A 27,169-nucleotide genomic window follows, 5' to 3' on the forward strand; every position below is an offset into this window, starting at 1 on the left:
ATAATTTATTGGTGGTTGCTGGGATCCACAGTGCAGCATGTGAAAGTAGGTTATTGATGACAGTTTGAGTCTATGGTTGGATGGAGGTGCTGTGTTATGGACATGTCTACAAGGTATAGTGTTTAGCACTTATTATATTATCATATAAAGTGGTATATGATTAAACTTATTCATATGTAGTAATACCTTAAATAAAAGTGATAATTAAATAAGTTTGTATTGGGATATTGCATTGCTGTGTTGTCTGACTGTGGACACAACTTTGAGGTTGTAGGTCCATTGATGTTGAGTAATCTACTGATGTGGACCTGCGACCGGGGTTGTGGATCCTCCGTTTGGAGAGGTTTTGGGGCTGAAAGGATTGAAACCTCTATGAAAAAACGGGGCCCAGCTGATGATCCGGGCAGTTTGGAAATCAGTCGATTGCTTATAAGTTAAGGTTATAACTTCGAATAAAATAGCTTTTGTAAGTACTTACCAGGTGTGTGCGTGTGTATGTGTGTGTGTCTCGTTGTCGGTGTCGTGCCACACAGCATTATTGTTGAAATTGTGCGCCACATGACACTGGACATTACGTGGAATTTCTGCGGGTTCCTGCTTGTACTGTATAATGTATTGTTACGGTTGTGGGGGGAGGTGGAGGAATTTCATAGGAAAGTTGGGATTTAATCGAGTTGTTTGGTCCATGGACGTGTCGGAGACATCTCGGTGTAATTAAGTAATAAAGGGAGGACTGTGAGCTTAAGTGTTACATGTCACCACATGGGGGTGGTGTGTTAATTAGATGGGAATTAAGGATAAGTTCCCCCAGTATGTGATTGCCCCCCTGTGACCTATTTCCTACGTTTTTGCATTTACAAGCCAACCAGGAAGAAGTGCGTTTTTATAATATCCACAACGATAACAACAAGCGAGCCAGGCATGCCGAGCAGGCAGAAACCCCACCTTCCCGGGTTTCATGCGAGCAAGCCACGCCCCGAGGTGAAACGGTTGTTTGGTGTGACGTCAAGGAGAGAGAGAGAGAGAAGGGAGGAGGTTATTGGCTTTGTTGGATCAATTGGCTGTAAGGGACGCACGCGGTCGAGAGAGAACATATCTTGGAGATGGCCTGAAAGAACAGGGCTTTACAGGTGGCTTTCCTTCGATGCATGAAGAAGACTGCACGATTCTCGCGTTCGTGCTGAGGCTAATTGGCTCGCGTACTGAGCAAGACGCTGGCCATTAGTTCTTGGTTTGGTCATGAGACGGACCCCGAAGCCTCATTTATGTCTCAAAAGGGGACGGCGCCATTCTGAAAAGCAGCAGGTCGGTGAGGATGATCGACGCACGAAGAAGCGGCATGATGGTCTCTGAGTCTCGGTGTTGAATACCACTCACGAATTGCTCGACGTACGTTTTTCTTTCTGTGAGAGAGTGGCTTAGTGCCATTATTTTGCGCGCGTGAGGCACATGCAGGACAAAGCGCCTCAATTCCAAAATCCGGAAGGACCATCTCTGGACCAAGCTAAGTACCAGAATAAAGGGAGGATTTGCTTTTCTTTCATTTCCCCCTTGTCTGTATTTAAGTCTCTGTGTGGAGGTGCCTCGATTCAAGGTTTAATTTCTTTCACGATTATTATTGTATCTGAGATATTGTCCCTTGTAAATATTTGTCTTTTTATTAAATCATGTGTTTATTTTAAGTTGCTGTGTCCATGTATTTGTCGTGGGGTTCGAGCATAACCCACCCTGTTCCTCTGTCGCTCCACCAGTGCCGCGCCCCACCCCTCCCACACACGTTATAATCTCCGAGGATCAACGTGTCCGCCTCCTAAGGAAAACCGCTCGCCTTTCTGGGCCTGTGGTGTTAACCGCCCGTCACCACAAATTGAGTTGGAATGGATTAACCCTAACCGCCAGGACCGTGACAGCATATTTTGCTGGATTTCTTCTTCTCTCCCTCTGCTTGTCACACTCTTTTTGCTGGGACGTCATTAAGACATTACATCTTGCGCTAGGATAGGCCTGTACGTACATGCATTCCATCACGATGTCCAGCACTCAATCCGTCCTGTGCTTCTGTATTTCTTTAAAGCTTTTTCTTTGTTTGTTTATAATGGATGCATTGGGGGGGGGGGGCTGACTAAGCTGTCTCCTTGGCTATTGGGTACAATCCTGGATGGGTCTCCACTCTGACACAGGATACCAGCATGCTGGCACTCATTTTGCTGACCTCGGAACGGTGACAGGCCGAGTCAACCCCACCTGATATTAATTCAACAGCCAAGGGGGATTTGAACTCAGGATCCTAGGATCCCGAGCCCACCACCTGAACCATTAAGCCAACACTTGGCATGACATGTAATGTTTTGTTTAATATCATGAGTAGTATATAACATTGTATTTTTTACTTCATTGTTGAAGGTGTTTATGTGTAATATTTTGTTTTAATATCGTAATTAGTATTAAACAAATTGTATTTTTACTTTGTTGTTGAAGGAGTTGTGTAATGTTTTGTTTTCATATCACAGGTGAAATTGCGTTGCTTGAAGGGTTGACTGTTGTCTACAAGAGTAGTGTGGATCTCTACTTTTATGTGGTAGGAAGCTCTCAGGAAAACGAGGTAACCCCCCCCCTACCCTCCCAACACACTTTATATGTGCTTTTTGTGATTTGTGGTTTACAACTTGATCATTGGCCAGGTGATGATATTGAGGTCTGAGGTCTGAAGCTTTGGAACGATTTGTTCGTAAATGCATTTTTATTAAGCAGGTTCGTATTGCCGAGAGGTACACACACTCCTCTGAGCTGTCCAGCCTGGGTTTGAATCCTGCTCCAGCTATAAACTGTCATCCCGGTGTTTCACAGGCAGGGTGATTCATCAGTGTTTGTGCCGTCCATCAGATGGACGTTGAAAATGTGTTGTCTTCCAGCATTAGTTGGACGTTAATGATCCCACGGTTTCCTTCAAGCAGAATCGGAAAGCCATCGCCGGCACCCTGAACAAATTCCAAATTCCTGCTGTAACGTACAGGGGTCACTGCATCAGCACCACTGTCACACTCACAGAAACCGATGCCACCCGCAGCCGCATACGCCATACATTAGAAGAGGATGCCGTACGCGGGCAGAGACGATGTGCTTGAGTGGCAGGCGACACTTGTTGCTGGCAGGTCGTTCAGCAAGCGTGGTGATGGGACTTGATCTGTACCCTGTTGCCTCAAGTGAGGGGGTTTGATTCAGTTATATTGATGAGCCTAATATGGTCACAAATAAACGATTCACAGTATGTTGTCCTGGTGAGCCCACAACAAGGGTGAAATCTGGATTGACATCTCTGCTTTTGTCTATTTGTGACCATAGGCTTTAATCTCCCTCTGCAAAGGCCTATGGACCACACGGATGCCTCTGAGTTTGGAGGTGATGTGTTGGTATAATTTATGAGCATGATGTCATCATCTTGTCATCGAGTCTGTGTGCTTTCATTGAAATATATATATATATATATATATATATATATATATATATATATTTTTTTTTTTTTTACACATACACACACCTACATGCCCTGGTGAAGCTTGATTATCCGGCACCTTACCAACCGGCATGCTTTAATAACTGATATTTTAAATGTCATTTATTTTTAATTGGTACCTCTATACAAAATCAGGCTCATGATCATGCTCTGGTTTTATCATCGCATCCACCCTTTAATGACATTGAGTCAACCTGCAAGCAAAGTTGAAAAACGGATGACATTAATCACTTCTGGTTGCAAGGTGCTGTGTTTTATCGTCAAATATCACCACATCCACCCATTATGGCATCAAATAAACCTTGTACAAGGTCAGGTCAGGTATGGGAGCATGTGCCAAAACAGCGCGTCGCTGCGTCCACTTTCCACCGGTACTCCAGGGGCCTCCGTCTGGCCATCCCCCAGGCAGATACCAGGCCCATCCCCATCTCCTTGAGATGATGGTCAACCTGCTGCAACCACGAGGCACGTGGTCAGCCCACTGGCCTCCTCCACTCATGAGACTCCCTCGCTGAGAGAATCTGGTGAGCAGGATCAGCGTCAGGAAAACGAGCCACATGTCCATACAGCCGCAACTGACGCTCACAGACTATGCAGGTAACAAATCTCATCCGAGTCTCTCTCAGCAATCGCTCGTTGGACACAAAATCCGACCAGCGATAGCCAAGGATTCTCCGAAGAGACCTGGTACCAAAGGAATTAAGTCGCCGTCTCAGATCCTTGGTCAGAGTCCAAGTCTCGCATCCATAGAGCAAGACTGGAAGTACCAAGGACCTGAAGACTCGGACTTTCGTCCTCCCGCACAGGTACCGGCAGCGCCACACCCCATGATCCAGTGAATCCATGACTCCCCAGGCCCGACCCAGACGTCTATTGACCTCTGACTCGCAGCCAGCAGAGACATGAATATCACTGCCAAGGTAAGTGAATCTCTCCACGACCTCAACATCCTCACCACAAACAGACACAGACAGGACAGCAGCATCCAAGATGTCACCGAAAGCCTGGATCTTAGTTTTGACCCAAGAAACCCGTAATCCCAGCGGTTCCAACTCCTCATTCTGCACCTCGAGGGCCCCCAAGAGGATGTCTAAAGTCTCCGCAAAGATGACTGCATCATCTGCAAAATCAAGGTTCGAGATCTTGACATTCCCAAACGATGCACCGCAACTTGATCTCTCCGATATCCTCCCTAAAATCCAGTCCATACAAGTGCTGAAAAGTGTGGGGGCCAGTACACATCCCTGACGAACTCCAGTAACAACTGGAAATAAGTCAGAGATGGTACCACCACACTTCACAGCACTCTCAGTACCAGAGTAGAGTTCAGACATCAGATCGATCAGTTTTGGTGGCACCCCACGAAGACCAAGAATCCTCCAGAGGACATCCCGATTCACTGAATCGAACGCTTTACAGAGATCAACATAGGCTGCAAGCAGCCCCTGCCGAAACTCTCGTCTGCGTTCGGTGAGGACACGAAGTGCAAGGATACGGTCAATCGTTGACCTCTTTGGTGTAAAGCCTGACTGCTCTGGACGCTGGTGCTCAAGCAGATGTTGGCGAACGCTATCAAGAATTATCCGAGCAAAGACCTTGCCCGGCACTGAGAGCAGCGTCACCCCTCGGTAGTTGTTGCAGTCTTGGCGATCACCCTTCCCTTTCCAGAGAGGGACAACAAGGCCCCTCTTCCAGTCAGTTGGGACGATGCCTGTGTTCCAGGCAGAGCACAAAACTGCATGCAACGACACGAGTGCAGCATTTCCACCAGCCTTGAGAAGTTCAGCATGGATGCCACAGATCCCTGGAGCTTTGCCCTGTTTCAACTGGTTCACCGCAGCCCGTGTTTTCACAAGCGAAGGTGGACCACAGTTGATTCGAGGGTCAGCAACAGGGATTGTAACACCCTTGACGTCCAACTCGACAGCTGGGGGATCAGTCTGGTACAACCGCTCAAAGTAACCGGCCCAGCGGGCCTTCACTTCAGACTCCTCTGTCAAGAGCCTACCACTCTCTTCTCGAACTGCAGTGCTCCGAGGGATGGGCTTGGATGAACGTAATGCGCGAATTCCCCTGTAAGCGGGACGAGAATCACCTGTCCACAGGTGATGCTCTACCCCCTCACAGATTCCTCGCACATAGGCCTCCTTGTCCACCCTCAGTGCACGTACAGTTTTATGCCTCAGCTCCCTGAACAGCTCAGCTCTGCCATTCAGCCTGGCCCTGCGACTCTGGTCAATGGTATCCAGTGTCCCTTGAGAGACAAAATTCTTCTTTGCCCTCCGGTGAGTTCCAAGACATCCACCGGCAACATCAAGGATGGTGGTCTTAAAGGCGCTCCACAACTCTTCAGGACCCCCCAAAGCACCCAGACCCCCCAAGTGTCCGCTCAGCCTGTTCGCAAACTCCTCAGCTACTCTCTCATCCCTGAGCTTGGCAACATCCAGCCTCGGCTGGGATGGTACCATTCTCCAGGATTTAAGGTGCAGCTTTAGAGTTGCAACAACAAGCCTGTGGTCAGTATTGAGGAACTGAGCACTCCGGTAGACCCTGCAGTTCTGGATCATCCTCCAATGACCGTCAATGAGGACATGGTCAATCTCCTTTGCCACACCGCCAGCATTGGAATACCAAGTCCAGCGATGAGCTTGTGGGCGCTGAACCCATGAACCAGCCACCCTAAGTCTATGACTTCTTGCAAAGTCAAGGAACTTAGTGCTATTCTGGTTCATAGTTCCTGACCCATGGGGACCAACACACACCTCATAACCATCCCTATCAGTTCCAGTCGATGCATTGAAATCCCCCAAGACTAGAAGTGTATCTCGTCTGGGGCACTGATCAACCACAGACTCGAGCGTGGCGTAGAATGCATCCTTCACGGTGAGATCACTCGCCTCAGTCGGAGCATAAACAGAGACCAGGGAAATGACACCCAAGGAGTGACGAATCCTTAATCTCATAATACGCTCGTTGACCGGTGTTACCTCAATTATCATTGGGGTCAGCTTATTGGACACAACTACAGCAACTCCTTGGGTATGGTAACCATCAGAGCGACCAGATCAATAGTAGGTGTAACCACCCACCATTATCTCACCGCAATCCGGTCTCTGAACCTCAGAGAGAGAGCTGCAATCCCGATGTCCAAACACTTGAGCTCAGATGATAACAAAGACAGGTGATCATCCTCTCTTAGGGATAGGACATTCCAGGCACCCACCCGAAGGGACCGCCTCAGGTTAACCCAAGGAGACCGCCGTCTGGTGGACGACACCTCAGCACCATTCCGACACACTCTCCCACAATCTGACCCAGGGATGTTACTCCGTGGTTTCCCTCCTATCATCAAAGATTGGGGGTCCCGAAGGCTTTGCCCCAATCCCGTCATCCGGTGAGCTGCCCTGCGAAGGGAAGCTGCACAGGAGGTACTCCCATGGAGTGGGTTTTCAGATTTTTTTTTTTTTGCGTTTCTGTGTTTTGCCGAATGAAGGGTTTTACGGTGGCCAGAGTGCAAATCCTGCCACCAACCTCCTCACAAAAAAGTAACCCAACTGCAGGAGGACGTCCGCAGACACAGTTGGGCACTAGATATGGATGGCCATGAGCTCACTGGGAGCTCCTCCGCCCTTTGACAGGTTTTGTTTTTAATCCTACTGGGTGTCCATATCCAAACACCCTCCTCACCAGAAAACCTGGTGGGGGAGACGGTTTAGTCGCCGACAACCCTACCATGGAACAGGTTTACATGGTACCTGTAGCAGTTCACAGATCTAACCTGACCTGACATTAGACCTGACATCTCACCTGACCTGACATAAACATGCTCGGTAATTTAATTGGGACTAGCATAACCCGCGCTCTGCGCGACATGTTGGGGTGGGTGTGTTTGAGAAAGGAACTGATGCAGAGTATCAGTTGTAATTTTACTTTAATGCAGTAAGTGGAATACGATTTCACTGTTTCAGAACCATTTTATTTTCTTTTTTTTGTCCCTTGCACCTCATATGGTCTTTGAGATAATGTAAGCCAAATATCACGTTACTCGAGCGCAGAACAAAGTCGAAGATAGCGCGACACGAAACCACAAACTCGGAAATAATATATCAGATGTAGGATTATGTGTATAGCAAGTTGCTGTCTTCCTTCCAGCATGTGTGTCTCTAAAGCTGCTTTCCCTTGACCCCTTTTTCATGTTTTACCCCTTTCTAACCCATCCTATATATGCTTTTAAACGATCCAACAGGCCATCGACACGAGTTCAGGCGGGAAAAAGCCACTATGACAGCCAAAACCACGCCATCATAGTGGGATACCCCATTCATGAACTGGAACTGAGCCCCGGGCCAATGACAGCCAAGTGTGGTGGGACTGTTGACGTCATGGACTGAGTGGGGGCAGAGCAGATAAAACAGAGACTGCAAACCATGGGGGGAAAAGATTATCAGAAACCTGACAGGGAAAAACTGCATGCGGTCTCTTGGAGTGTCTCTGCAGCATGAGACGTACCCCGCCCGCTGTCCTTCCATCCATCCATCCATCCATCCATCTATCCATCTATCCATCCATCCCATCCATCCATACATCGGGACCATACTCTGTGCAGAGCGTTGGTGCTACCTAAGCAGTCTCCTTGGCTATTGGGTACAATCCTGGACAGGTCGCCACTCAGACGCAGTATACCAGCAAGCTGGCACTCATTTTGTCGACCTCGGAAGGATGACAGGCAGAGTCAACCCCACCTGGTATTAATTCAATAGCCCAGCGGGACTGCCCTTCCACCAGCGGTTTTCGACACAAGCATTAGGGAGGGAAGACAACAGCTTTCTATACAAATGTTGACACATAATCCTTTTTCGCAATTAAATTACCTCACTTATGCTGTACATGCATGAAGGAAATAACTATTTCTCAGCTCTGCAATCTTACCCATCGAAGCCATTTCCACAACAATATTAACATGGGTCTGACGGGATAGCTGGCGAGAGCACTTACCTTTAAGGGTCGACTCTGTTTTATTCTCGACCCGATGAAAAACTGTCAACCTGGAGCTTTGCAGACTGGGTGATGCATCAGGGAGTACGCTGTCCATTGGAAATATGCTCAGCCGGTTGTGCCATCTTGTAGCATTTGCTGAGGACCGGATATCCCGGTCCTCAGCAAATGAAGAAAGTTTTAGCATCCTCGCCATCTCTGAATGGTTTTCCGTTACTCACTATTGCTAAAGATCCAGCAAAGCGAGCGGAATTATAGAAAGAAAAAAAAGAAGCAAAAAAAAGAAAGAAAAGAGTAAGCCATTGTGGTGCCTGTATACTGATTAAAATTTAAAAATCCCTTCCATAAAAAAACTATAGTACTAGTACACTTTCGAGCGTCAGTTTCCAGCAATGGAACCTGCTTCAGCAGATGTGACGCAAGTTGAACGAACAAAGCACGGCCGTGGATGACGTACTCTGCTCTGATGGAAACCTCAACGAAGCAAACGATTGAGAAGCTCCATTCAAATATTTTTCACCATTGTATAGACTATAGTGCATTGATAATTCGCAACATTTCATGCATGCTTTAACCAACCAACTTGTAATAATGTTGCTGCACGAGTTTTTGTCACTAACACAAATATGCTGAACATGTACTGCACGTGAAATTGCACCAACCGCTTGGCAATCTGCAGTACTTCCTGTTGACTCTTGTACTATACTTTGGGAGGTTCACACAATTATTGCCACGATTGTGGACTTTGTGGTGGTATCTCATTGTGAGATTGTCAGTGTCAAAGTGTAATGGAAGAAACAAAATATACCATTTAATTATTTCCTTGTAATCTTGAAAGATCATTTTGTAATTCTCTTTGTTTTTGTGTTTTTTTTTTTTTGTTTTTTTTTTGCTCATGCAGTTGATGCTGATGGCTGTTCTGAACTGTTTGGTTGATGTCCTTAACCAGATGTTCAGGTAATTTATCGTGTACATGGACATATTAAGTGGTTATCAGAAATAATTTTGCCTTTCTTGAGTTTTGTTTATGGTGTGATGCTGTGCAGTAACGGGCTATCTTATTATGTGGACAAAAATTGTGAGATTCGGGCTTCCAAACCCATTGCCTACATGCTTCATACACAATTATACATACATGATCCTTTCACTTCTCTCCACACTCACTCTGACCTTGCACAATTCCCTGCCCCCCCACCCCCCAATCCCCCACAACTAACACCCACCCTCCCACCTGAATATGGATTCTTAATAAACAAGTGATCTTTTCACATGGAAAAGCTTTGTTGTTTATTTTATGCCAAATACCTATGATATCCTCATGAAAACATTGCATTCAGATTTACATGAGTAGTGTGTTGTTTTTTTTTTTTAATAAGAGTATAAAATTTGAATTCTAATTCAGGAAAAGTTTTCAAGGATTGAGTTGATGCTAAAATTTTGTTTGTTGGTTTTTCTATTTTAAGATTACGTTAAAAGAAAGAAATCAATAAATTAATGTCATTGTTGTTTATTAGGCTTTGACTTGGATTTTTTTTAACTTGTCCTTTTCAGGAAAAATGTTGAAAAACGAGTCCTCCTTGAAAACATGGATGGTGTGTTGTTGGCTGTTGATGAAATTGTGGATGGGGGGTAAGGAATATTGACCTTGAAATCTGGAGAAATGAATGGGGGGGGGGAGTTGTGGTTGATGTTTCTTTTAATATAAACAATGCTCCTTTAGTTCAGAAGTATTTTGCATCAATCGTATGAATGGGCTGTGTTACCTCATAAGCGTTTTGGGCCACACTAGTGCCTCTTTCATATAAAATGTTTGGAACCATTTAAACTGACGGCCTTTGCACCTAACCCACACCACCTTTAACGCAGACGTAGGTACTTGTTTTACCGGCGAGCTGTACAAAATGATTGTCCACCTGTGCTCTCTAGAAATGTCTCGTCGTGTTTCCTGCTTTATCAAACAACCGTGTGATTTTTGTCCTCGCCCATCTTTCCACATTTTACTTTCTCTATATTTATAGCTAGAATATCACCCCAAACATAAAAAACATAATAAAACAAAAACTAGAAGGCAACTCGGTGGAGTGCAGACCTCCCCCACACAATGCCAAATCCACGCTAACATATCGGGCCCATTACGTGCTTGAAATATGCTATTATCATTTTTGGTCATATCTCTCAATGATGAAGAATCACTTAAAAAATTAAATAATTCTCGCATCCAGATCTGGATTCAGATCTTCACCAAAATCGAATCGATTCTTCCTTGTCACACACCCAACATGTCCACCAAGTTTCATCCAAATCCGTTCTCAACTTTTTGAGATATCATGCTATATATCATTTTTGGCCTTCTCTCAATGGTGAAGAATCACTTTAAAAATTATTGCCTGATCCAGATTCTGATCCTCACTAAAATCTAATCAGTTCGTCCTTGTCACACACCCAACATGTCCACCAAGTTTCATCCAAATCCGTTCTCAACTTTTTGAGATATCCTGAACACAAACAAACAAACAGACAGAAAGGGGTGAAAACATAACCACCTTCACCTTCGATGGTAGAGTTAATAAAGACCAATCGCTGCACCTTAGCCCCAAGAAGTATAATAATAATAATAATAATAATAATAGCCATTAGTTCCATAGAGAATCATCGGTCTGCCAGCATAAAAGTTGAGTGACGTTGATGGCACGCCATCGCAAATCCACACGCTTCTCATCTAAAGTAAAGTTGAAAGATGGCAGAAAGTTTCACCGGGAATGACAGGTTAAGAAATTCTCAGTTATCCCATGTGTGGTAATGAAATAAAGCCACAAACGCTGCCGTCTTCGGGCGTTTATAAGCATTGCAATGCACAGATCGATTTGAAGCTATGATGAACAGGCATTCGATAATATGAGAGGAAAGTGGAAAAAGAAAAAAGACGATCATGAAGAAATCATTGCGGCCTGTTCCAAGTCAAGGTGTGAGGTTGAGCAGGCCAAAAAACATAGCGGCTTCAGACCCCAGCGAGGTTACCTCGGATATGCCTTTAAACCCCATTGAGAGTGAAGTGACCAAGCATGCGCCTGATAAAGGATGTAATTGAATAAGGCCGTTAATTATCTTCAAAATGGGTGTTTTAATTAACCTAAACACACAATTTTCACTCATGCACTTCCATGGAGTTTTCTTAGAATGCATGCAAAGTTTCCGGCTGCTGCGTTTCATGGTTTTGGATTTATGGAGGAAACACTGACACCCTCATCCAACCAAGATATTCGAGTTTTGTATTTTTAATAGATTTTCTGAAATTTTTAGAATTTATTCTTCATTTGGAAGTTGTGGGTTCCGATGTGTAAATAAAGGTGGAAAAAGTCTGTTTTTAATGTGATTAATTCCAGGCTATAAGGTAACAATAGGTGAGAGTTTTGAAAGTGGGTGTGAACTTTCTATCGGCACTGTATATATCATGTTAACATTGAAATAAACATGTAAATATATTGTTGCGGTCTTCGCGCCCGCCGGCGTGCGAACGGCCACGTAACTCGAATCGCGGCACGTCGCCCACCGGACGGACAATCCAGTCGTGACCCTCTCGGACTAACGCCGGGAACCAGTCACGGGTGGACCTTTCGGTCTCACCGCGATCGAGCCAATCAGCCCCCGCGTGGGATAGGGTTGCTCGCTAAATTCGACCTACCTAAGTACCCACGCGGAGGGTAGACCGGGCGATCGCACCTCGCCGCAGGTCGACTTCGGACACGGGCCACTTAAGCGACCCGTTCCGTACTATCAGAATAACCGAGCGGTGTTATCGTCGACCTCGACGGTTCGATTAATTATCGGGCGTATTCAGCCCACTACCAACCCTTTACGTGAAGCAAGATGAGGGTTCAATGGGGGAAAAGACGAAGCGAAGCGGGAGAACAGTTCAACAACAAAGCACATTTATTCGCGGCACACGGGAAGCACACAAATACAATTCCACCAAATGCACACAAAAAAAAGAAAACACAATTCCATTTACACAAAAAGCAAACATAAAAGTGAAAACACAGTGCAGAGCTAATACCGACTACCGAGCACACGGCAACACTTATACAATTCTACTTCACAGACGGCGCCGACAACACATACCCAAAACCAAGGAAAAGAAATCCCCCAAGAATGGGGCAGGCCTGAGGCCGAGACCGGGTCGGGCCTACCCGTCTGGTGATGAGACGCGGAGCGGCGATGGCCCCGCAACCCGCGGGCCTCGTGGACCGTGCCTGGCAGGGGGGTGGGACCGGGGGCCCCTTGGTCGCACTATCTCACCGCGGGGGGAAACAGCAGGGTGCTGCTGATGCTCGGGGTATAGAGGATCTTTATTATGTGCGACGAGCGTCTCCACCTCGGCCAGGTCGCGCTGTCGGCCTCCCTCGGGTGCAGCTTCCTGCACGACGCGAGCACCCCCTCGTCTGGTGTCGCCGCCTTTCCACAGCTCCGTCCCCTCCGTTCCGACTCCAACGCACACGACGAGCAGCTCCACCGCCCGCGAAGTCTTGACCCTCTGCTTCCGACTCTCCTCTTCTTGACTCTCCGACCTTCTTGACTCTCCGACCTTCTTGACTCTCCGACCTTCTCTGACTGACGAACACGGTCCTTTTATCCCCCCGTAACTTCGCCTTTGACCCCCTCCCTTTGACCTTTCACCTCGCTCCCCATTGGCCTGAGAAAAAGTGGGCGTGAAGGCTTTTTGATCCACAAATTTGCATATATCGATCGTTCTGGAGGCGGGGCCAAATCGCCCCTCGCTCACCGATTGGACGGCAAAAAGTGGGCGTGTGTCGTTTTTGATCCGTTTTTGAAGCAGAAAATCCGTGGTTTTGTACACGCTGTTCGACGCGCGTTCTGCATGAGTCCAACACCGGTACCCACAGCGGGGCAAGAACGGTGGCGATGCTACGGTGGCGAGGTGTGACGGGAAGGTCGTGGCGGTTGTGGTGAAGCGGTGGTTGTGGTTGGTGGTTGATGTTGTGGTTGTGATCATGGCGGTTGGTCCAAAATAAAGATAGTGAAAGAAAACGGCTATCCTGAAGAGTCGCAGCACGTATAAATGACATGTATTCCCACTAGACAACGGGTTTTGGGCCTAACTACACATGCACTTACCGAGATACCTCACCTAAGGGACCTGAATGGTGGTTTGCGAATCTGGTAACCACAACACTACCCCCTTCCCTTTTTACAGACTCGTCCCGAGTCGTCAAATTTTCGTGTGCCATCATGTGTAGTTTTCCCCTAGTACATTTTACCTACGGATCCCTGAGTGCGACATTCATGGTATTCGTGTCCCCAAAATAAATAACCTAAGGGCTGCGTAACTATCTAAACAAACTCACTCACACGGACGACTTAAATAAAATTGCCGGCGCTAAGACAAACATGCCGGGGGCGCACTCATATTTACAGTACATCTTAACCTTAACTTACAAATTTTACACTAAACCATGGCCCAGGATCAATGAACTCTGCAAAAAGAAAGCAGTTAGCAGGGAGCCAGGCTGCCCACATGCAGTCTCTGGCTCAAAACAATGCAGGTGACAGGGAACGTGGTTGGCTGCTCACACGCAGTCCAAGGCCTTCCCTTTTGAACTGAACTCAGTGAACCACAACGGTGCATGGGCTGCACAAACGCAGTCTCCGTGCCAGCTCAAGTGGCACACGCAATGAGCACAACGAATGGATGCATGAACGCAAACACGGTGCACGGGCCGCCACTGCAGGCCCGTGTTGTAGCTGCCAACAGGGCAGTTCTTGCAGCTTGCAAACTGTTGCCTTGCGGATCCTGGCGCACATGGAAATGAACAGGGGGGGCAAAGCAAAATTGAACGGAGCTGGTGAACATGGGCAGTGGGCATGGCATGGCAAAGGTGAGCAGGCAAACACAGCCCGCAGAAGAAGGCCGTTGCAGGCAAACACAGCCGGCAGATGAACTGGCCGGCACAGGCCTTGAAGAAAACAGCCAGCAGATGAACTGGCCGGCACAGGCCTTGAAGTACCACAGCTGCAGACGAAGTGGCCGGCACAGGCCTTGCAGCAACACAACAGCTGCCGATCAAGTGGGCCGGCACAGGCCTTGAAGTAACACAGCCAGCAGATGAAGCTGGCCAGCCTTTGCCGTTCAGTGGAGGTTGGTGGAGGGAGTGCGGTGGTGCTGGCCACTTGGAAGGCGGGCTCGGACCTACCTACCTGTCTCCCTCCCAACCTATCGCCTTTGCCTGTCACTGTACATACCCACTCCCTTAATTTGTGAAAAACCAATTTAGCCCCCTTAATTTTTATTTTTATTTTTTTATTTTTACTTCCCCACTATAAATCGTCCCCTAACCCCCTTTATCGTCCTTGTTCGGCTAACCTATTCTGTCACCTAGCTTACTCCCAACCCCTACGTTCCCTTCCCGGAGGGGAACAAGGGAGAGCTAACGTCCTGTGCCGAGGCCCAACTCAAGCCTCAGAATGGCCTCCCCAGAGTTCGGCGATCTTAACACCAAGTGGGTCCAGCGGCCCACAACGACAGCGAGGGGATGGATGGTGCGGAGGGGTACATCTCCTAATCTACCTAACCATTAACTCTTAAACTACCCCGGGGCTTTCAACAAGCGCCTCTCGCTAAACTATTGGTTCTAACAACCCAGATTCCCGTCGCCTGTGTTGGTGTCCTCACAATTTCGGGCCTCGCCCCCCAATTTTCTCTCCGTGCCCTCACACGGTCTCCTGGCTGGGACACGTGGCTCCCTTTGGCAGGCATGACCCTCTGCCGAATCTCCCGCTATGGCACCCCCCGGGCACTACACTGCCTCCGAGCCTACCAGCTCCCTAACACCGGGGAGTGCCCCCATGGCACCTCCCCTGAAACGCACACGTGGCAGGCCGGCCTCCCGGGCCCCTTTCCGAGGGTCACCCGTGCCCACAACACTGCCCACGCGGCCACGGCGCCCCGGGCCCCGCACCAAGCAGGCGCACCCGTGCCCACTACTCTATCCCGGCCCCCATGGGCCCATGGCCTACCGCGGCCGACTAGCCTGGTGCCCGGGTACCCACTCAGCGATACTCACCTTTCGCAGCCACGCTCCCAAGCCCGTCAACAGGGCTCCTGCACCCCTCCAAATGGGTCTCGAGCCTACTTTCCCACCAACAACAAAACGACCTCCATTTTTCAATTTGACTAACCCAGCTAACTCACTCTACACTGACCCCGGGGTCCCTTGGGCGGGAGTCACTCCTCCCCCCAATCACTCATCGCACCATGCATTCCCCATTCGCTCCATTCACACAGACCCGCTGGCCTCACTCACTCAACAAGTACTCACCTCACAACCCACAACTCTTCAACACACTCACCGCTGAACTCTGCCATCCTTCTAACTACCTCCCCTAACTAACTCGTGCTCCCACGTCGTCCCTTAAACTACAGCACGTTCCATTTAACACTACGTAGCTAAGCTACGTCCCCTCTACACATCCACAAGTCTGTCACTGTCTCAAATAATCTCTTTAATCAATTTCCCCACCTAAATCTGGCTACAATCCCTCTAACTAATCCATTCCACGGACCCCATGAGGACTTACCCCTGCCCCATGAAGTCGGTCTAACTAAGCTAACCCTTCCCCCTAACTAGTTTCCATCCTGTGCCCAGGTAAGGGGGTCTTTCACCCCTTGCCCAGGAATCCTGTACACCCGAAAGTGAGGCTTGCCCCCTTTTTTTTTTTCCCATGCGCAGCACCCGCGCGGCAACTCGCGCATTTCGCACCTGCCCGTGACGTCATGCAGCTGCACGTGTTCCTCGTCCCTCCTTGGACGGGACCATCCGGCAGAGATACCCCTCCTGCCGGATTCCAACCCCACGTGCAGCCATGACGTCACCGTGCGCAAAAAAAAACAAGCCCCACGTCTCGAGGGGTTCCCCACGCGAACACATGTGCTTTGCCCGTTGGAGCTTAACACACACGATCGCGTGGAGAACCCGTCCGGTCCAAATCCGTTTACCTGCCTAAACTTTGTCCGTCCGCGGGATCGGCAAATCCACCGCGTGCGTTTCCGGACCGGGACTTCACTCTCGCAAGCGAGCACGTGGTGGTCTCGTGCGTTGCACAGCACGGACCGCGTGCTCACTGCTGGGTGAACCCGGCACGGTCCTCGAAACAACTACAGCCGCTACTCGGCTTTCTCTCCTCTGTCGCCGTCTCCGTCTCCATTCAACACACGCACACCTGCGTGTTACGACGCACACAGTCCACACCATTAAACTCACCCCGGGAGACGCGGCTGCGTGCTCCCGCATGCCAACCGACATCTCCCTCTCATACCGCTCTCTCACACACACGGTCTCCCTGGCACACAGCGACCTTGCACACGGCCGTTCACTCACGCGTGCCTCACTACTCACACAAACCATACTACTCACACGTGGTGCTCCATTCACTCGCGCGGGGGCACTCACCCGCGGTGCCTCACCCACACACGCGAGGGCACTCAACCGCTGTGCCTCATCCACACACCGTGCCTCACTCATACACGCGGCGACACTCACACACGCGGTCTCTTCCACACACGGTGCCTCACCCACACACGCGGGGGCACTAACCCGCGGTGCCTCACTCACACACACGGCGACACTCACACACGCGGTCTCTTCCACACACGGTGCCTCACCCACACACGCGGGGGCACTAACCCGCGGCGCCTCACTCACACTCCGTGCCTCACCCACACACGCGGGGGCACTCACCCGCGGTGCCTCACTCATACAGGCCGTTTCACTCACACCCACGGCCTCTTCCACACACGGTCCCTCACCCACACACGCGGGGGCACTCACCCGCGGTGCCTCACTCATACAGGCCGTTTCACTCACACCCACGGCCTCTTCCACACACGGCGTGCTGGGAAGCACGTACTCCGGCACCATCGCCACCACACCACTCACACACGGGGTCGCACTCACACCTTGCACCACACACACAGGGACAACCACACTGGGGATTCGTGTCCCCACAAGGGTCTCCGGGGCCTCTACACCCCCCAAGCTCTCCGTGCACCCGTCCACAGCACCCGTCCCCTCAACCTCGCAAAGCACGACCGAACTCACCTGGTCGTGACTCGCCTCAAGGGGGCATACTCCCTCCCCTTGTTCCTGGAGGAGGCCATCCAGGTGCTCGCACTGGGTCTCTGCACGCTCCGCGAGCTCACCCCCATTATCCTCCACTACCTCCGTGTGTGTGTGTGCGTCACTTACCCCGTCTTCATCGTGTTTATTGGTCTCTGCTTCTTTCTGGCGTCTTTCCCTTATCTTTATGTAGGTCAACCTTGCTTTCTCTTTAAGTCGCTCCCGTCCTTCCCTGTTTTTCACTCCTTGCTCTTTCACGATCTCCGCGTACCTCATCCTTGCTCTCCGTATTAATTGTTCTTTTCTCTCCCTCGCAATTACTTTCACCTCGTCTCTTGTCTCCCGAATTACTTTTTCCTTACCTGCCTCCACCGCGGGCCTGTCAGCCGTTGCACCCCCTTCCAGCTCGTTTGTTCCGACACGTGGAGTCGCCATTCCGAGTTCCCTGCTAACGGCCTTCATGCCCGCCTGCAGGCATCGGCCCATGTTCTGCGTCTCACCCCGCAGCTTTTCGTTTTCTTCCCTCATTTGCTGTGTACTCGCATCAATCTTTTCGTTCATGCTTTTTATTTCTGCATTCATTTGTGCCAGCATGGTGAATAGCTGGGCCATGTCGGATGCACTCAAGTGAGCCGTTTCGGCAGGGGTTGGGGAAGGGTCTTGGTGGAGAGGGGGGAGGTGTCATACACCGCGGCCGCTGCCGCACCCACCTCGGGCCCTGGGTTCAGTTGGGCGAGTCCGTGTTCCTGCACAATCAACATTTCCTGCTCGGGGATTCCATCCTGGACCATGGATTCTACATTACTACACATATACATTTCTAATACCCCCGGCTCCCGCTCGCCTTGAGACGCCATCTTGCTTCTCGTGAAGGGTTAATTTAACTCGCTCGTAATTTGGAGGGAATCGGGGGTCGCTTCTCTCACCCCTGGACCGATTCCCGTGAATTTCGCTGGAGACAGGAGAGCCTGTTATCCCGCTCTCCAATACCAGTGCCGCGAGGAGGGCGATGAATTTGTATCCCACTCCTGACACCAGTGTTGCGGTCTTCGCGCCCGCCGTCGTGCGAACGGCCACGTAACTCGAATCGCGGCACGTCGCCCACCGGACGGACAATCCAGTCGTGACCCTCTCGGACTAACGCCGGGAACCAGTCACGGGTGGACCTTTCGGTCTCACCGCGATCGAGCCAATCAGCCCCCGCGTGGGATAGGGTTGCTCGCCAAATTCGACCTACCTAAGTACCCACGCGGAGGGTAGACCGGGCGATCGCACCTCGCCGCAGGTCGACTTCGGACACGGGCCACTTAAGCGACCCGTTCCGTACTATCAGAATAACCGAGCGGTGTTATCGTCGACCTCGACGGTTCGATTAATTATCGGGCGTATTCAGCCCACTACCAACCCTTTACGTGAAGCAAGATGAGGGTTCAATGCGGGAAAAGACGAAGCGAAGCGGGAGACCAGTTCAACAACAAAGCACATTTATTCGCGGCACACGGGAAGCACAGAAATACAATTCCGCCAAATGCACACAAAAAAAGAAAACACAATTCCATTTACACAAAAAGCAAACATAAAAGTGAAAACACAGTGCAGAGCTAATACCGACTACCGAGCACACGGCAACACTTATACAATTCTACTTCACAGACGGCGCCGACAACACATACCCAAAACCAAGGAAAAGAAATCCCCCAAGAAAGGGGCAGGCCTGAGGCCGCGACCGGGTCGGGCCTACCCGTCTGGTGATGAGACGTGGAGCGCGATGGCCCCGCCACCCGCGGGCCTCGTGGACCGTGCCTGGCAGGGGGTGGGAACGGGGCCCCCTTGGTCGCACTATCTCAGCGCGGGGGGAAACAGGAGGGGGGTTGCTGATGCTCGGGGTATAGAGGATCTTTATTATGTGCGACGAGCGTCTCCACCTCGGCCAGGTCGCGCTGTCGGCCTCCCTCGGGTGCAGCTTCCTGCACGACGCGAGCACCCCCTCGTCTGGTGTCGCCGCCTTTCCACAGCTCCGTCCCCTCCGTTCCGACTCCAACGCACACGACGAGCAGCTCCACCGCCCGCGAAGTCTTGACCCTCTGCTTCCGACTCTCCTCTTCTTGACTCTCCGACCTTCTTGACTCTCCGACCTTCTTGACTCTCCGACCTTCTCTGACTGACGAACACGGTCCTTTTATCCCCCCGTAACTTCGCCTTTGACCCCCTCCCTTTGACCTTTCACCTCGCTCCCCATTGGCCCGAGAAAAAGTGGGCGTGAAGGCTTTTTGATCCACTGAGAATTTGCATATATCGATCGTTCTGGAGGCGGGGCCAAATCGCCCCTCGCTCACCGATTGGACGGCAAAAAGTGGGCGTGTGTCGTTTTTGATCCGTTTTTGAAGCAGAAAATCCGTGGTTTTGTACACGCTGTTCGACGCGCGTTCTGCATGAGTCCAACACCGGTACCCACAGCGGGGCAAGAACGGTGGCGATGCTACGGTGGCGAGGTGTGACGGGAAGGTCGTGGCGGTTGTGGTGAAGCGGTGGTTGTGGTTGGTGGTTGATGTTGTGGTTGTGATCATGGCGGTTGGTCCAAAATAAAGATAGTGAAAGAAAAACGGCTATCCTGAAGAGTCGCAGCACGTATAAATGACATGTATTCCCACTAGACAACGGGTTTGGGCCTAACTACACATGCACTTACCGAGATACCTCACCTAAGGGACCTGAATGGTGGTTTGCGAATCTGGTAACCACAACAATATTTTGACTGTAAATTCAACAAAAACACAGGAGTTTTACCTTTTCAATGTATTATATAACAGTGAGGTGAATGAGGGTAGGAACGTTACATGCTCGCACTGTATTCTGCCGCAAATAGAAAACACAAGACTTGGCTCAGGATGATGATGATGATGATGATGATGATGATGTTTTGAGGGGGAAAGTGGAGTTGGGAAGTGGAGCAGGGATCGGTAACACGATCCTTGACTACTTTACCTTGCACCACAATCTTCCCTGCTTGGGTAGCAAGGTATGAGATGACATGGTCATCCAGAATAATCCCGTCTCGTCGGAGTTAAAAACTTGCTCCGTCATAAATCCCTTCGCCTCAATTTTTTTCATAACCTGTGGTTGAGAATGTATTTTTGAGAATGGGGGTCGAATCCGTGTGTCGAAAATTAAGGGTTTTGAAATGGCGGTTCGAGTACGAGTGTTTTAAAGTTATGGTTTGGGAATGGGGTTTGAAGGAAAATAAAGGCTTAGGAATGAGATTACAGTGTGCAAAGGTTCAACCGACAATCATTCACCCCGTAACGGTGGCCCACAGATGCCACATTGTCACCTCGAGTCAACTGATCGAGCAGCTCTGCCTTTTCGCCCATTGTCATAAACTTTCTCTGCTTTTTGGAACAACTAACTTTGTCCATCGCTTTACGTTTGGGCTCATTAAAAATGGTGCACGAGAAACACAACTGGTAATGGGAGGTAATCGTTCATGCATCTGACGCAAACGATCACTCGTCTCAGCTCAAAAATCACGATTGGTCAAAATGAAATCCCACGGTAACGAAATTGGAACACAATAGGTTGCCCGCGATTGGTCGAAACCCGCGATATTAGAACCCACGATATTTGAGGGTTTTTACTGTTTTATAATCAGCTCCATCTGTCTGTCCATCAGTTACACGATCTCCTAAACGTTTTGGGCAGAAATTCATTAAACTTGGTCGTTATGATCACCACATTGCATGTTAGTGCAAATGCAGTATCATTTTTTGGCCCCGCCCCCTGGGGTGGGGCCAAAAGGTCAAAGACCAAAAAATGTAATTACAGGCACGCTTTCAAATGAAACTTTGTATATACAGTCAACATTGGGGATGGATGAAATATGTAACTTTTTTATTTTTGGGGGATTTGACCCCTGGTTCATGCCCCAATGAAATAGGTAGGGTAACAGGGTCAAAACGGGAATTTTTTTTAAACGCTATTTGATATCGTGTCATTCTTGGTGGATTATTTTGCCATCCTTCCACTTTGCTTGAGGTGGGAACTGTGGGGATTTGCGATGGTGCACCATCGACTTTGCTCTCGTTTCCTCCCTTTATTTTTTATCCTGTTACCTTGTTCCTTTAAAGTTTAAACTGTTGCCAACATAGTGCAGGGTTGAATCACCATGGTGACATAACCTGAAATCCCCACCCTGCAGTCTCGGTTCATTCTGCTCAATCCTACCTTTTGAGAAGGCTCGGGAGTCACACGTTTTCATACATTTGGGACCCGCTGGGTCGAGTCGTCCAGTAATGTAAGCATTAATCATCTTCTGAGGGTGCACTGCCCTTTATTCTTCCTCAACCAGCACTAATGATTATGTCCTACAAGGTGTCATCAATTGAGGAAGGTTTGAGTATTCTGAACATGATGTTATGGTTCGAGGTTCGCCACAAGGGGAAACCCTCGGGTTCCTTCCAAATGCCCGATCCTGAGGCCACCAGTTGTGGATAACTCGGCGGTCCAGCGGGTTGTTAAGCAACCACAAACGTCAATTGATCTCATTAACTCTAACAGGGTTATCCGTCAAATTCCATTTACCTGAGGAGGTGACTAAATTAACCGAGTTTTTTTTTTTCGCTCAGCGCACACTCAGATTATTGCTGAGTGATACACTCAGTGTACTATGGTTAACGAGAGCAAATCGTGTGGGGTACAACTTCCCATCTAACTATGCTTGTATGCTGTTGAAGGAAAGGACAACCGCGACAGATTTGAAAGAACAACCAACAACAATTTGCTTACACACACAATCAGTGGTGAAAAGCACATTATTTTCAGCTCTTTATTCACCAAGCAAGCAATCATTAAAGCGAGTATTTACAGGCAAAAGGTACAGAAGAGCAGACTTAACCCTCACACATATTCATAGACAATCTCGTTTAGACAAAAGACATGTGGCCATCATTCAATCTGGGAAGAAGAAGAAGACAAGTATTGAGAAGAAAGAAAAGAACGGAGTGTTGAGTCGACTCCTTCCCTCACCTCGCACAACCAAACGGGGCTGTGCCTGTCCAAATATATTTAGTCGGGTGTTGGAAGGATGGGGAAGATGGTTGGTGGAGTGATGATGCGGCGTGATGGGATTTGTAGCAGCGTCCCCATGTCATCCAGACCCAGTAGGCAAGTCTTCTCCGGCATCCCAGATGAACGCAGCCATCACCCCAACCCTCGCACACACAAAGCGTCCTTTGTACTGTACGTACTGTTGGCTTGCGAGTAGTGCCGTACTTTATTGCGTATGGGAAGAGTGTTTACTTTATGACGAATGCAATTCCCATGTGCGTGGCACAAAGCTTGTTGCAAGAAGGAAGCACAGGGGAGGAAGAATGTGGGAAAGTAATTCATTGCCGGTCCGGAAGATTAATTGTTGATGTTGAGCGATGGGTTGTTGGTGGTAAATAATAAGAGAATGAGTGGATTTGAATAGCATTGAGGAAGACGCGCACCGAAGAATGCGAATATACCTGTGGGGTTGAAAGAAACACCGTATGGATGAAAGGAGGGGTTATTGAATTGACGTTTGGTGAATTGGATTATTAGTGGAAAGAAAAAGGTTGGGGGGGGGGGTTTGTTGGAACCTCAATGTATGCCCTTCCCCACCACCCAAATCCTTGGACAAGGAAGATGTACCTTACCTACACATTGACTAATGAAATAGCTCAGCTCATCCTGGGGTCTCGTACGTGTCCATGCATGTTTTCCCCCGGGGTACGTTTCCAAATACATCACAATATAAACAATATATGTTCCCAATTGTCACCCTCAAATTTAGTAAACATTTGATAAACACCATTTTTCATTACTGTGCTGACTTGTATTTATCTGTTTTTTTAATATCTGTCTAATGTCTTGCTTTCATTACATTTGTTCCACACCTTCAGCTTATGACCATTTCCTGTCTGCACTCCAACCTAAAACATGTGGGCCTGCTAGCATAGGGACAATGATGCACATGTCATGGACTACATACTAGATGACCTTTTGCTTTGTTCTACAGCCATAACAAGCTGCATGTTGGTGTTTTGTTTAGGGTTCACTGAAGGTCATGATAATTTGACCTTTTGTGTGCTTATGCTTGCTACCTTTGCGTGGTCCCTTTAGGGTGATTTTGGAGAGTGACCCCAATCAAGTTGTACAAAGGGTGGCATTGAGGGTAAGTTTTGCAATTTGTTTATTTTGCTGACAACTCTCTGTGTCTCTGTCTCTCTCTCTCTCTCTGTCTGTCTGTCTGTCTCTCTCTCTCTCTCTCTCTCTCTCTCTCTCTCTCTCTCTCTCTCTCTGTCTCTGTCTCTCTCTCTCTCTGTCTCTGTCTCTGTCTCTGTCTCTGTCTCTGTCTCTGTCTCTGTCTCTGTCTCTGTCTCTGTCTCTGTCTCTGTCTCTGTCTCTGTCTCTGTCTCTGTCTCTGTCTCTCTCACCTGTGCTTTTATGATGATTATTATCATTATTATTTTTGGATTTCTGCTGTTTGTGTTTTGTTCAGTTTTTTTGATTTGGGCGTTTTCTTCGTAAAGTTGTTCGTTTTAAACTCTTTTCGAAACTCTCAGCGTCATGCATTTGTACACCCTACGTCCCCAACGCTCCTGCAGCCTGAACCTGGTGATGCAGCCTACGGTTTTGTTTTGTTTGACATCCTGTCGAACAAGGTACCTGGTCAATGAGCCTGATGTATGAAACCAAAACCTGCTTATCTGTGTAGGCAAAAGGATGCTCCTCGTGCATGTGAGTTTGAGCATCCCTGTGCGGCTGGTTACACCGCATGCAGTATAAAAACACCGCACGCTTTGGCTGCGGCGGTTGATCGTTTTAAAATGCTGAACGATAACGGAACTAAAACTGCGTGTTGTGTTGCTTGGTTGACATTTGCTTTGCTAACCCAAATCTTGCTGAAACTTTCTTAGAAGTATCAATCACATGCTCATCATGTTGCATCTTCGTCTGATATTGTGAGCTCTCTACGAATGATTGCCAGTGTTATCCTTTAGCCAATGGCAGCAGCTTCTCGTGTTAACCTGCATGGGATTGCAGCTTTTAGCAGCGGGGGAAAGTGGAGGGGGATGGTTATTGATCATTATTAGTATTATTGGTGGATGGTCTGAGTTCAGGACCTAGTATGTGCGTGACAGCCACAGTGGTTCCGTGTTTCATCAGCGAGAGAGCGCCCAGATGAGCGGCCACGTTGGCCGTTTTGTGAGTGCTCCTCGACTTGCATAGTTTGTAAAATGGCATGCATTATTTATTTTGTCATCTCGAGTTGTGTGCATGTAAGCAAAGCTCATGAGGACTTTGCCATTAAAGTTCAAAGTATATTGGAGATTTTTATCGTTATTATTTATTAGCGGCACGTGATGAAACAAGATAAAATACTGCAATGGAGTCATCAGAAGGAACGGAAATAAACCGAGCAAAAATGAAGTCATCAGGAGGAACCTGGATAGTATTCGGGTTTCAGCCGCTGCTCCACAACCCTCAAACCCATCCAGGCGCAGCCAAGTCGGCCTTCCAGAAAAATTTCTGCAAGAATTCACTTCTTCAAAAGATAGATAGCAAAAGAGAAATTAAGAATGACATAAACAAGAAAAAGATGTCTTGCAGAGCGCGATACTTGCAAAATCCACCCCCCTCTCCAAAGGTTGTCATGGATACAGCAAATTGTCCATTTTATTAACATTAAAATTGACAATCTTAATCGAAGCTCAAGTCAATCGGATGAAAATGATTATTTTTCAGTTTGAAATTGATGATTTTAGAAGTTTGACCTTGAGTTGACCTTTTGATCTCAAAAATGGTTTGTTTCCCAATCCAGTGACGCAACATGCAAATCCTGTTCAAATTTCAAGTCGATCGGATGAGAAATTTGAGCTCAAGATGACCTTTGACCTCAAAATCAATGGGCTTCTCAGTTAAGACTACCTCGCCAACTTGGTAAAGTTTCGTGAAGATTGGTTTAGAATTGTGGCCTGTGGGTGATAAACAGATGGACAGACAGAATAACAAAATCGACAAACCAATATACTTGAAAGTTATTTGATTTTGCAAGTAATAAAACAAAAGAAAACGCAACAATTAGAATGAATAAAGAGAAATGTGAAAAAGTACTTTTATAGGAAGAAACCGGACAAATAGATTTCATCAGTTACTCCCCAGACTCGAATACAGCAACTTGTACAAACTACCAGACGTCCGTCAGGTGGTGAAGCACAGTCCACACGGCATTGGGATATGTTGCAAACATAATCAAACGGACGCGGAAATACTGCATTGAAGTCATCAGCAGGAACGCAAATAAACAGAGCAAAGATGGAGTCATCAGAAGCAGTTTGGATGGGATTCAGGTTTCAGCCGCGACTCCACGACCCTCAAACTCATCTCGGCGCTGCCATGTGAGCCTTAGAGAAAAAATTTCTGCAATAATTCACTTCCTTAAGGTGCCACTGCACAAACCACCTGGATGTCTTGCCTTCAAATGAGATTGTTGGGATGTGGCCTTGTCTGCTTTCATAATGTGTGTGCTTGTTGGCTTGTGTTCAAACAAGATGATCAAGTTTTGTGGATTTTACTTTAATACGTTCCTTTTCTGGTTGAAGTTGAGGTGAAGGGTGGGTAGAGGGAGGGAAACACAGAAGTGATCACCTGGTTCACCAGTTTTAGGAATTGGCACTAGACTGCTGGGTTTATTTGTGGTGGTGGTGGTGTTGCTGAACCTCCAGGTAAGTCTTGGAGTATTTTAAGTGAATAGTGTTATTCAGTTAGTAAATGTGTGTCTCTTTCGGGATAGAACGGTAGGGTGGTGAGGATTTTTGGTTTAAAAAAATTTGTTCTGGTTGGTGGAGGTTCTTCCAGACCAGATTTTCTTTGATACTTGTATCGTGATGTAATTTGGTTTTTCTTTTTAAACCCAATCCGGTCCCATCTTCCTTCCCACAGACTGATGACATCCCATTGACGGAGCAGACAATGGCACAAGTAAGGGTTTTAATGTGTCTGTGCAATTATGATGTTGAATGTAAAATGCCATCACGGCACTCGGCTGTACTGAGGCCTTCGTACATTTGAGATGCACATTAAATGCTAACTTTAAATGTGCACACATGACTATCGCAATAACCCTTGATCGGTCCTTTCTTAGTTGTTCTCTTTCCCCCCCCCCGCCCCCTTCCTCTCCCCAAGGTTCTGCAGACAGCAAAAGAGCAAATAAAGTGGTCCTTGCTCAAGTGAAGATTGTACAGACTGCCTGAACCCTTTCCTACTGTATTAAAGATTTTGAAATATTTTGCAAGTTTTCCTTGTGTGTCGGTGTTCCTTTTTGCACCGCCATCCAAAGCAAGAGACCGTGGGTTGTTTTGCACAAAAGACCCTGTGGCTCTTGTCATGTGTCCGTGTAAATGAAGATCTTTACCATAATGGTGTCTGTCTGTTTTGTCGGGGGGGGGGGGGGGTGGGTAATTCTTTTTTTTTTCCTTGTGCAAGTACACCTGTTTCAATAAAGAGA

General features: G+C 48.2%; 1 protein-coding gene across 3 annotated transcripts in view; it reads left to right on the plus strand.

Annotated features, from left to right (window-relative positions):
- LOC147014888 (coatomer subunit zeta-1-like) overlaps positions 1-26,959 on the plus strand; it is a 39,551-nt gene extending 12,592 nt beyond the window's left edge. Inside the window, exons 5-11 of one of the 3 annotated variants that reach the window (XR_015050940.1) lie at positions 2,511-2,602; positions 9,411-9,466; positions 10,061-10,138; positions 23,782-23,833; positions 24,267-24,372; positions 26,605-26,643; positions 26,848-26,959. Coding sequence is in view for 2 of the 3 variants with exons in the window: in XM_085853308.1 (XP_085709434.1) it covers positions 2,511-2,602; positions 9,411-9,466; positions 10,061-10,138; positions 23,782-23,833; positions 24,267-24,323; positions 26,605-26,643; positions 26,848-26,895 (422 nt within the window). In the remaining variant the exon portion in view is untranslated. The remainder of the gene's footprint in view (positions 1-2,510; positions 2,603-9,410; positions 9,467-10,060; positions 10,139-23,781; positions 23,834-24,266; positions 24,373-26,604; positions 26,644-26,847) is intronic. The other 2 variants (XM_085853308.1, XM_085853309.1) reach the window with 2 other exon arrangements.
- Positions 26,960-27,169: the final 210 nt, after the last annotated feature.

The sequence above is a fragment of the Eptatretus burgeri genome, chromosome 13 (assembly GCF_056783735.1).
Source record: "Eptatretus burgeri isolate ZD-2024b chromosome 13, Ebu_testis_v1, whole genome shotgun sequence".
Taxonomy (NCBI): Eukaryota; Metazoa; Chordata; class Myxini; order Myxiniformes; family Myxinidae; genus Eptatretus; species Eptatretus burgeri.